The sequence below is a fragment of the Brachyistius frenatus genome, unplaced genomic scaffold (genome assembly GCF_029030835.1).
Source record: "Brachyistius frenatus isolate BFR_SWC_R1_liver_20210118 unplaced genomic scaffold, ASM2903083v1 Contig_20, whole genome shotgun sequence".
NCBI classification, from domain to species: Eukaryota; Metazoa; Chordata; class Actinopteri; family Embiotocidae; genus Brachyistius; species Brachyistius frenatus.
Window position 1 is genome coordinate 2,892,396 of NW_027210619.1, and position 12,480 is coordinate 2,904,875.

The following is a 12,480-nucleotide window of genomic DNA, read 5'->3' on the forward strand; positions in this document are numbered from 1 at the left end:
CTCCTCCTCACGACCCAAACCTCCCCTCACTCTCTACCTGGCATGGTGAAGTCAGGGCTTTCCGTCCGTCCGCACTTATTCGCCCGATGAGGGGGGAAACAAATTTTTCGGCGGAGCCAGGTAAACTGTGCGCTGAGTTGTGCGGTGCTGGTTGTCCGTGCTGAACGCCGCTCAGCGATGCGACGCGCTGGAGAGGCGGGGGCGGGGCGCGGGGCGCGCGGCGGAGCAGGGAGGGGAGGATGTGGCATACCTCAGAGGCTCCACATTTCAGCAAGCGATGCCAGTCTTCCCCGCGCAAGTCACACACCACCATGTAATATTAAGCACTGTTAGTCACGTACAGGGTGTCCAATACTGACTTTACTGTGACCTTGTCAAACTTATGGCGTCTTTCATCTCTATCTGATTTATCATTACTATTAGCCTGAGGCCGAATATTTGTGAAAGCGTATTTTTTATGAATCAACCATGAGGACATTTTAAATATATTTATGGAAGTCACTCAAGATTTCAACGTTTATCATTCCAAATATTCGACAGCTTTGTGCCATGGTGTGAATCTCCACGTCCTGGTTCCATCTGACACACCTCACATCTGTGCCCACTTAATATAACCTCACACCACCTTTCTTTTCAGGACTACCTGAGCCTAATTATTCTGCGAACAACCGTGACCCTCTAAAAGCTGGAGGGTTTGTGTCATGTCTGTTCTTCTCCAATGAGCTTTCTTCCTATTTTTCCCTTTCTGCCACTTATTTATATGTCTGTTTCTTCCCGTAGGCCACCGAAGTGACCTCTGATCCCCATTACAAAGTCAAACAGGAGATACGCAGAAAGATGGGGAAGAAGGAAAGAACAGGTAGGTAGGGGGAGAGAGTTACGGGTGTAGCCAGAAAAGTCAGAGCTGAGAAACGCACAACGATGATAACGGATTTGGATGATGAAGGGCGAAGGGGAAGGAGCAAAAAAAGAGGGGTACATGACGTAAAAAGCATGAGGGAGGGAGAGGAGGTGATACAAAAGAGCGTGGGTGGGTGGGTGGGAGGGAGAGAAGGAGGGAGGGAGGGAGGGAGGACAAATAAACAAAGTAAACATGAGTGCAGAATGGAGGGAGGAGGCGGTTGCCGTGGTGACTGAGAGAAACCAGAAAGCTCCAGGAGGAAGCGACCTGTTTCTCCTTCATTTTGTCTATTTTCATCACTGACACACACACAAAGGAGTACACACATGCGCAGCTTGCACACAACACACTCACGCTCATACTTATGCATAAATACACACACACACACACACACACACGTACACAAACGTCTATGCATGCACACACAGGCAATTCCTTCCACAGGAATGTCTCCCTCTCACATGCTATCTTTATACACTCTTCTTCCCTCCCTCTCTCTGTACAGTCCTCTCCTTTCCCCCTCTCTACCTCTTCTCTGCAGTGAATGAGCTGACCTGACAGTGCTCCTCCTCTGCACTGAGTGCTGTGAGTCTCTCTCTGAATTATTTAAAAGCTGGGACCCCCACGAGTGCTTGTCTTCCCCTAACACCCCCTCACGCTCCCGCTCTCTCTCTCTCTTAATCTCTCTCGCTCTCCGTCTCTCTTTCCTCTGTCCCTTCCTGTCCTGCCATCATTCTGTCTTCCAGTGGCTGCAGTTACTTCCTGTGGTTCTGTCATAACTGGGAAATGCAGCATACAAATCTGACCTATGAATCAGAGACCGAATAACAAAGTAAGACTCAACAAACTCAAAGAAATGATCAGTAACAGTAGTGGAAGGTGACGCTGTACTAATATAATGTTGAGGTACTTTCCAGTTTATGCTACTTTCCTTTGGCACCCGTCACAGGAGACTATTGTACATTTACATTTAGTCAACAGCTGTATTTGCAGACTGAGGTTTAAAACCTTTGATTTATTATCCAAAAAATAATTAAAATTATGTTAAAATTATTACCACCTTGACCAGTTACTTCATTAAAATGCTGTTTATGCACCACAATCAATGAATAGTGATATAACACTGTCATTTTTCCATAATTAGGCATTTAACATGTGATACTCTTCTCTGAATATATTTTTCTTGTAATGCTTTTTTAATATCTTATGTAACATTTGGGAGGCAGCAGTTTTGTGTTGGTATTTCTACTTAAAGTAAGGATTTGAATTCCACCACTGATACTTTATAAGCTCATATCCAGAGCGCAGATGTTAGAAATTATGCATATCATCGCTGTTCTGTGAAATGTAGCTCCTAATGATTCGTCAGCTCCTCATGAGCTATGAAAACAACCCTGTTTTCAGTCGGGTGACAGTTATCCGATACTGCAGTTTTTATTTTGTAATTGTTTAAGAATTAGGATCCTTTTTTCCTTATAAAAGCGACATATATTCCTTCAGGTTATTAAAAAAAAGAGGTGAATATCCTCAAAATTTGAGATGCAGGGTTTTCACTGCACAATGATGTTATCCAAGACCAAGGAAATTCAAATGAGCGTTTAAGATTTTAGTCTGGATGAGTACAGAGTGCAACCTTCCCAAACACAGACTGACAAGCACTGTAAGAATCATGTGTCCAGCACCGCGGGCCTGTAGTTTGTTTTGACCTAGTTTGTGATTTAATTAAGAGAACATAGAGGACTAACCACAATAGATCACACGGATGGAAGGAGGGGTGATAGTTAGTGGTGTCTCATGTTGTGTAACATTGCCATTTGTGACACGGTGGGCAGGAGGATAGCCAAGACTGAGGATGGCTCTTCAACCGGAAAGCCTCAGTTCAAGCCCTTGCAAAAGTGAGCATCTGCCTGGCTGAAGTGTCTTCAAGGAAGACGTGTATTTGTTCTGAAGTCGATCGCGCACTTTGACCCTCAGAAGAGGTGTGGTGCGGTCAATAAAGCCCTGCAAAAAGTGCTTTGGGAGCTGACAGTAAAAGGAGTGACTTACTTCTTTTTTTTTTTTTTTCTGGCTCTGCTCTGACATTACATGTTGCATCTTCCCATTCACAAACCAAGCAGGCTATTCTGTGGGGGACCTACATTGCTACTATGGCTACAATTATTCATAGCTCTTTTTATATTGCAGCCTTTCTCTCCTCCCTCAAATCACTCCCCGTAGAGATGGCCCTACCTCACTCTAACTAATCACCATGGCAACCTGGTAATCCCTGAACAGAAAAATTCTGACTCTCTCGCTCTCTCACACACACACACACACACACACACACACACACACACACACACACACACACACACACACACACACACACACACACACACACCGCGGTGCACACATGGGTGCACACATTCACGCTTGCATACGCAGTCATGCACGCACACACACACACACACACACACACACACACACACACACACACACACACACACACACACACACACACACACACACACACACACACACTCTCTCTCTCTTTCTCTGTAAGAAATGCTCTTGCAGGCCAGCACGCTGGTGTTTACTGGTAAGACATATCTTACCACAAACGCACGCTTCCATGCATCATTAAAAAGCTCCTCGCTATTTTGTGAGTAGCTTCATGTGTGCATGTTGGCAAGGATTTAAATACACCATCTTTGCGATTGTGTGACTAAATGCTATTTGTGTGCACTCTTGTGTATGTATGCAATTTGTGTGCGTGTGCTCGGGTTAGTCAGTATTTCTTTACTACAAATTTGTTTGTGTGTGACTGTAATTGATTTCACACTCAGGTCAATGGTTTTACAGCTACAAAAGAAAAGCCAACAGATTTCCTCTGGTTAGCTTGCCATCTCTGTCACATTGCCTCTTTTCTTGAACCCTGCTTTGAATTTTGCTGCCGGCATGTCTATTAATAACACTGCTTTGCGTCCATAAGAATGCATTGAACTTTATTTTCTGAATAAATGTTTTACAACAATAATAAACAGCTCAAGTTGTTGAGATTGATGTAAAAAATTTTTAAAAAAAATCCGACAATGTCCAGCAGTCACTTCATACATGTAGCATAGATGCACAGGTACATTACATTTGTAGGTTAAAACACATCAGTTCATCCACAATGAAGAAAGATAGCTTTACAGTCATAAAGGCTTTATTTTTAAACTACATTGAAAATGGACCCACTATTCACATATTTATTTGCACACTTACGAACACTAAAACAATTTTGCTGACTGGCTACTGTAATTTCATAAGACCCCTCCCACTACACTAGCCTTAATCATCTAATCAATAAAGCTCTTTCTCTTGACAGACAGAGCGGTTGGCAAATGAGCCCAATTTTCAGGATAGATCAATAGGCTGATTGACATGTCAGATGGATGAGTGAATATACTCCAATCAGGTGTATCGATTGTACACAACGAGCCTAACTGAATGGCGTGCAGCTAACTGATGACGTCAGCACCTTTTGCGTGAGCTCATCTCGTGAGAAAGTTATAAGCCTCATTTGAAGCCCACTTCAAATATTGGTTATTAAAACAATGAGGCAAATACTGTATGCCAGGCAGTGGAGGATGGGGTGGCTCTCCAGTAACTACACATACATTCAGTAGAGGATGTGTGTGTGTGTGTGTGTGTGTGTGTGTGTGTGTGTGTGTGTGTGTGTGTGTGTGTGTGTGTGTGTGTGTGTGTGTGTGTGTGTGTGTGTGTGTGTGTGTGTGTGTGTGTGTGTGTGTGTGTGCATTGTTGTGTTCTTTGTTTTAGACTGGAAACAGCACTTAAACAATGAGTTCAATCTATTGTAGTGTCTGATTTTGACCACTAGGTAGCGCATGGAGGCGATATAAACATATAAACATATTAGGGAACTACACAAGTCAGTCCAAAGCAGTATATCTTTGAGTTTGTGAGTACACGTGTTAACAGTGTCTGTGTGCATTTGTGTCTGAATGTGTCAGCTTGCGTTGGCACATATGTGTTTGTGTCTGTTCATTATGCATGTTCAATGTGGCCTGGACACAGGATGCTGCAGGGTCATGTGCTCCGCTCCAGTGAAAGGCAGTCTGTGTGTGCAGTAATGGTAGACCAGCTCGGGGATACTGGAGAAGACACAGCTAATCTGATCCAGTGTGTAGCCCAAGCTCTTATTGCTCTTAGTCTGGGCCACGATGATGTGCACACAACTTTGACTGGTCCTAATAGAACAAGACAGAGAGAAAGACACAGTATAAAATCATGTACATATCTTTGCAAGCAGAAGTCACAACCACAGATGCTGCTGGAAAATGGAAACATTATCTCTCCCCAAATGAGGCTGTGTATTCTCTGAGTTCAGTGGATGTGTAAATGGGGTTAATGATGTGGACTCTCAAATGAATGAGCAGCGTACAACAAATGTGCACTCAAGCGCATGAACACACACATATACACACACACATACACACGATGGCACCATGGGATTTCAGCCTTTATCCTCGAGAACCTGTTCCTGGCACGCTTTTTGGAAGTGTTTACTGTACAAATGACACATTCTCATGCATTAACACCTTTGGCGTTACTGTTACAGTAGCAGCTATTGTTTCTCCTTAATGCCTCCAAAATAGGTAGGTAGGCAGGTAGGTAGGTAGGTAAGTAGGTAGTTACTTTATTAATCTCCAAGGGGAAAATAACTCAAATCAGGCTAAATCAGTGTTAGATTCAAAGTCTGTGAGCAGCAACAACTGGGTACTTTTAATGGAAAATGAGAGCCTCCTTAAAATACAGCTTAACATAGGATAGATGTGCCATGCTAATGTAAATTTTGAGACAGGGCAGTGTGGAGTGTCTAAATCAACAAATGGAAACACATAGCACAATTAAATAAAGACAATCACAAAAGTGTATTTGATTTTCAAGCACAATATTTGCCATTATCACCACTGCCAATCAGCTTTGAGAAAAGTACACAATTACTGTATGTACATGCTGCATTATATACCATAAAGTGCATGCACTGCATACACATCCGCGCACTCACTTCAGACCGATGGAGTATTTGCTGGTCCCTGATTCGCTGTCTCTCACCAAGAAGCTGGCTTCCCTGCAGCGCTGCAGCTGAGCCTCAGCCTGCTGCCGACTCACACTGCCATGGTACCAGCTTGGAGAGGCGATGGAGTGAAGGGAGAGGGGGAGGAGGGAGATGCAGAGGCATCAGATAACTGACATATAGCACAGTGACATATGGAGTTAAGTCAGATGTCAAATGATATACAATAACATTGTGACAGAGAAAAAAAAGTAAGACTGACAGGAGGGACGAAACAGACCGACAAGAGTCATTGTAAATTAAACGGACAGGTATACGTTGCAAATGGAATGAGTTAACAATGTCAAAGGGCAACTTGAGTGGTCAAAGAGATAAAAAAAAAAAAAAAAAAAAAAAAAAAGGACCAAACAAAATGTATGCGGCAGAGTGTGAAGAGGCCTGTTTGCACACAAGGTGGTGCTGACACTGGCTGTAGGCAAGAGCCATATATAAACAGGCCCTGCTGCTGGGAGGCAAAATACATGACATTCAACCACAACATTAGAGGAACAAATGGTAACAGGCTGTGAGCACGTTCTCCACAAGTCCCATCTAAAAAGCAAGACCTTATTTAATAAAATGAGGACTCTCTTCTGTCTGTTCAGTCAAGCCTCACCTCAAGGTTGCACCCTTCTGCCAGCATTTATCTTCACCACCTAATCATAAGTGTGTGCTTAATGGCTGCTGCTGGCTCCTGCTCCTGGTAACAAATACCCAATTCCACTTTTCACAGTGCCATGTGTAATTTATTATATATCAGAATTTGGCAGAGAAAACCGGGAGCTTGTACTTTATTTGACATTGGGAGTCATCAGAGATGATGTTGAAGTAAATTTGCTTGATTGCTTCATGACTTTTACAAAGACAATTTGATTTTTAGCCAAAACTGAGGAGGGCTCTGTTCTCTACAATGGCAGCCAGTGGGGGTAAAAACTCAAGGAAGAAAAATAAAGCTTTTTTGAAAAATGTGTCGGCTTATTCTTTGATAACAAATGCAGAGCAGAGCAACGCAGAAAGCAGATAAGACGTGCACTTTACTCTGCAGAGTTTTTGAGAAACGTGGTTAATTTCGATAAGGACTAACAATACACAGGCATGAGATAAGGGAGACCAAATGTTTCAACCCGCATCTCATTTGTTTAATTCCCTCCATCCACTAATCCTGTTCAAGGTTATGGCAGTGGGTGCTATAGTTGCTATTCTGGCATGTGGGGGGGTGAAAGGTAGGTCACAAGTCTATCAAAAAACTAATACATAAAGGAACATGAACAGCTTTAGACTGTCCTATGGCTATTTTCCAGACTGGATTGGAACCCATCTTGACTTTATTGTGCTACTTCTTAATTCTACCAAATAAGTTGTTATTATTGTCAAGATATATGCAAATTTCAAAGTGTGTTGATGAAATGGAGGTTCCTCCTTCCATTCACATGTTATTTTCTAGCAACTGTTTTCTATTTACCTCACGTCATATTTTGTCACCACCTAATCATAAGTGTTTTTAATTTTTATTCTTTGTGAATCCTGTGTTTTTTTGCAACTCTTATCTTTTTAGTATTACATTTGTAATGTTACACTTTTAGTATGTACTTTTCTTTGATCCAATGACCTTGATATCAGCATGTTGTCATCCATTTTTTTGGCTTGTTGGACATTTTTTTGCTAGTTTTTTGCTCAATCCTGTGAAGTGTGCATTCTTCTCTTTCATTCACTGAAATTCAAAGGTCTCTCACATGCACTGTTTCACTCCTCCTTTCAAGTCTTCTTCCTCCTTACCTCTGCTTCTCCAGCGGCAGGCTGGGGTCCATTTTGGCTACATCCCCATCCAGTGGGGCACTCAGGGAGGTAGGCGACGGAGGGGAAAGTTTAGTTGGGCTGGAAGAAGGTGAGTGCTTGAGGGTGGGGAAGGAAGGAGATGGTGGTGTAAGAGGGGAGAGTTTGAGAATAGGAGAGGATGGAAATGAGGGGGAAGAGGAAGATGATGGAGAAGAGGAGATAAGTGATTTATGGCTCCAGTTCTTCTGCCTCAGGGTGTGTTGGTGCTGCTGCTGCTGCGGCTGCTGCTGCTGCGGCTGCTGCTGCGGCTGCTGCTGCTGGCGGCCGAAGGTTGAAGCATTCTCTTTAGTTAGAGAACAATCCACTGCCTCAAACTGAGCTGAAGGAAGCCGGATAGACAATATCAACCTTTCATGATTAAATCCTATCAAAGTACCATCAGAGCTACCAAAGTAAACATGTCTCTGGAAATGAATTCAGAAGGATTGTTTTGTTTCCACTCTAAAGCAAATACAGAATTGTTGTGGTGTGTGGGAGCTGTATAAATACAACGCATGGCATCCTTCCTCCACACCCTAAACCCCCACAGTTCCCATCATCCCTCTCTCCTTTTCTCTACCTGACAGTGCTCTCACAATGTCCTCCTTTCTCCACTCCCAGGGCAGTTCGTACTCCCCAGCCGGACGGACATCAGACTCCGGGCGTGTGACAGGGATCCACACCCCCTCAGTGTCGCCCTGAGGTCCGCCTTCATAGGGTGTGTCGTAGATATTTGGGGGTGGAGGCATTCCCTCTTCACCCTTCCCCTCCTTCTGTCCTCGGTCCAACAGAACACACACTTTCAGGAGGTCTTTGGAGCCCCGTCTACGAACCTCTACAGCAGAGTGGACATGTGAATAGTTAGTTTACAGCTTTGACATGAAGGTTTACATGCAAATGTGGAAATAAACAGTTCAAGGAACATATTTCCACCTTTATTTCCAAGTAACCATACAGCAATCAAGTTGAATTTATTTAAATATGCTTCTTTAAGCAAAGTAACTACCTATCTAGTTCCTTCCCTCTGGTTGAGTTTTTTACAACACAGATTTTCATGAAATAATTTCCATGCATAAATGTTACAGTATGAAACAGATTCTCTAAATTGCTATCCCCTAAAATGAGCATAATATGCTGATTTTTAGAATCAGGTACCCTCTCAAGCTAATCAATATTCATTTGCATAAAATTTGTGCCATCTAAAAAATAACAGGTCCAACTCAGCTTTATCAGGTGGCGTATACAACAAAAATAAATCGTGTCACAACCATCCAAGCTTAATGGAATGAATTAATACTGTCTTATCACACATTTCCACTCACTGTGGGATTAACTAAAGGTTTTTTTTTTTTTTTTTTTTAACCTAATTTGCACATTTCTTCTTTTGGTTGTTTGTTTATTTCTAATACATTATGTATTCTTTGAATAGATATCTTTTGTTTATTTTTCGGGAATTTCACTTGTTGTGTTTCTTCGCTGTCTGACAGGTAGCCTATGTGTCTGCACTATTGTGTGACCAAACAATGGAGTTACAGGAAGAAAAGGTCAACACAGCCGCTGATTGGCTGACTGACAAGGCCACTTCCTGACTGCTGGGAAGTGATTGAGCGAGACCAAAGGGGGAACCTGTAGGTTTATAGGAAAGGGAGAGGGGGGTACTTGAATTCTTGCTACACATATGGGACCATAAAGTATTAGGTGTATATGTGTCTATGTGTGTGAGTGTGTATGGGATGGAGGGGGAAGGATAGGGGGGAACTAGGGCCAACGTCCTATCAAGAGAATGGGGCAAAGGAAACAGAGGCAGGAGACAGGAAACTGGAAGAGGAAGCTGCACCCATTGTCCCTGCACAACATTGTTACTATAGCAACCGCCAGCAGGGAGGGAAGTCAGCAGTGAGACTAAGGGTCTAGTTTGTCCCTTTACAATGATCTAGCAAGAATGTGATATAGTGTAAGTGCTAAAACACTCAGCTGAGATTTGTAAGTGTTTTTGACTTAAATATAATTTATTCAGCTTATCAAGTGTGATATACAAAGTGTTTTAAATAAATAAAGTTTGGTTGTCAGTAGACAGACTGCAGTCCAGCTATTTCAGTTGTATGATACACTGATATAAATCAGACCTGTCAGGTAGTAAAAAGTCTTGACAGAGGTTACTCTTTAACTGAGTATCCTTGTCATGTAATTTTGTCCACATTCAAAATTCAGTGATTTGGCCCTTTCTTAAGATGTGTTTTTATCTGAGAGACTTGACTTTTCTACATCTGCTTTGAACATATTTTATTTTCAAAATCAACATCTGAGAAAACGGTCAAACACTTTTGTTAGCCAAGAGGTACTGGTTTGAAATTCCTGCGGTCAGAATGCTGCCTTGGTGTTTCCATAATATAAGAGATATTGCAGAAATAGTTGATGACCCTGATCTCACCTGTGATGATGACCTGGGCATCATAAGGCTCCATGTAACCGTCATTCACTCCAGCTCTCTCAGCCTCTCTCTGCTCCTTGGTTTTCTCTGCATCAAAAGGATCTGCATAGTCTTCCAGGATAATCAGCTGTAAAAGGGGAAAAAGCACAATGCTGACCTGCTACCTGTTCAGTTGTTATATCGAGACAACAGAGCAGATAGAGGGAGAGGGATCTGGGACACTTCAGTGTGTGTGTGTGTTTTTGTGGTGTCCATGACTGAGTGACAAGTAATAGGGGGCGGAGGGGCAAGCGGAAATACTTGTGCAAAGAGGTCAGTGCATTGTGTTTGCCTGTTTGATCCGACACAATGAAGTAAAACTGCATTGTATTCTTTGGAGAGTTATGGAAACTAAATACAGGGTTATGAACTGAGGTGGGGAGGGAAAACACAAAGGAAAGCACTGACTTCAAGCCCACAACCAGATTGGGGTTTTTGCACTGTACAGTAAATTGACTTTTAATCTGCATGCTGCAATAGTTTCTTTCTGTATGACTTAGTTTATTTCTAAGATTAAAAAACAAATGAAATATGAAAATCAATGTTGGTGCATGTTGTTTGCATTAGCTGTGGTGTAGTTACTCACTGTTGTTTTAATGTCTGGCCTTCCCTTGTCGTTCTCGGGCAGCTTCTGATCACTTCTCCCGTTGACTTTGGGGTTTTTGTCTTGCTTGTCCACTTTGATCATCCTGCTGATGTACGCTTGCGCCAGACTCGAGGTCCTGACCGGGCGGTTCTCATCTGATGCCCCAGTCTCGATCTTGGAATTCTTGCGACTTTTTCCAGGTGTGAGACTATCCCAGACCGTCCCAATGGTACCGGCGGTGTTTCGACCCAATTCTGTAGCCGAATTTTTCCTATTTCGCCCTGCCAATAAGCCCCCTACTCCTCCATCTTTACGCTGATTACCTTTCAAACTATCCCGTGAAAATGAAGGTTTGTGTCGAGTTTGGGGACCAGATTCAGAGGCCGAGCGGACTCGTTCATTTCCGTTCTTTAGGTTGATGGGGAAATCTCTGAACCATCTTGCCATGGCTGCAAGGTATTAACACTCCTCACTGATTTTAAGAGTCAACAAATCTGTAATCTCTTACACTTTGTTGCATTAGTCGCCCCCTAACTAACTTTGAACCGTGCGCAAAACCGATCTTACGCACACTTATTTTGCTTACACCTTGGTTGAAGTAACTTTGTAAGGAAAGGCTATCTGACTCATCAAATTAATTAGAGCCCACTTTACGGAGCCGTGCTGATTCCTGTCGTCTGAAACTCCGACAATCATACAACTTCTGGTGCGTCTTGGAGATCATTGGCCAATGGCGCTTTGTCGTTGCTGTCACCCTGCACCTGCAGTAACAACTATCCCTGCAGTTTGAAAAGTAGCTTCTGTAGAGCGTAAACTCGAAAGTATTGGAAGTTTTTCTTTGAACCCAGTAAAGATCCCATTCCCGGAGCCTGAGATGATGCGTCCAGTCTGTCGACGAGGCGAAGTGTTCAGATGGAGAGGAAAGTTGGTGTGCGAAAACTGTGGGATGTCGCTGGATTCTGGGGAGGGGCCGTGTGGACGGGGCGGAGTACAAGTCTTACCATAATAAGGATGTCCGACAACTGAATGCAGACATCCAAAGTTTGTCCGCCAGTAGCCCGATGCCAAGGGAATAAGCAACATGTAGAATGTGACATGTTACACTTGTAACAAGGTGAAGTTTTTTCTTGTACCCACCACTACAAATTAATTAATGTGATCAGCTCAGCTCTTCTACATTGGTAATAACTTGGGAATATTTGCAAAGAAAGATCTCAAAGCACTGAAGAGTTGTATTTTGCCCCATTTGCTTATGCATTGGGATTTGTACTGTAACAGTATTTACACATCAATCAATCTAAAGAGAATGTTTTTAAATTAATTATAGTAGCTTTGTGAAATGGTAGTTTTAATTTAGTTAATTTATCGTTGTTGTTTTAACCCTATGTAACTTAAAAATCATTTTTAAAGTGTCTAGGCCAAGATAACAATATCAAAAATGATGATTTTTAAATTATAAATTCACGGAAGTAAATGTTGCAATAACGAGCCCAATATGAAATAGGCTACTTCCACTGAATAGATAGACTACCTGTACTTTTATAACTTTTTTTTTTTATTGGAGGTCATACACTCAGGGTTATGCTGATGTTCTAACAGCTGGTAGA

At 42.5% G+C, this 12,480-nt stretch overlaps 1 protein-coding gene and 1 long non-coding RNA gene across 2 annotated transcripts; one reads left to right on the forward strand and one right to left on the reverse strand.

Annotated features, from left to right (window-relative positions):
• Positions 1-37: 37 nt before the first annotated feature.
• Positions 38-8,555, forward strand: LOC138619457 (uncharacterized). Its single transcript, XR_011310816.1, has 3 exons — positions 38-120; positions 781-859; positions 8,439-8,555. It is a non-coding gene; the product is annotated as an uncharacterized lncRNA (long non-coding RNA).
• she (Src homology 2 domain containing E) lies at positions 4,632-11,778 on the reverse strand. Its single transcript, XM_069695943.1, has 6 exons — positions 10,874-11,778; positions 10,249-10,375; positions 8,398-8,652; positions 7,779-8,157; positions 5,955-6,074; positions 4,632-5,133 (listed from the first exon to the last, which is right to left on the reverse strand). The coding sequence occupies exons 1-6, from the start codon at positions 11,318-11,320 to the stop codon at positions 4,941-4,943; spliced, it is 1,521 nt and encodes a 506-aa protein (XP_069552044.1). The 5' UTR covers positions 11,321-11,778; the 3' UTR covers positions 4,632-4,940.
• Positions 11,779-12,480: the final 702 nt, after the last annotated feature.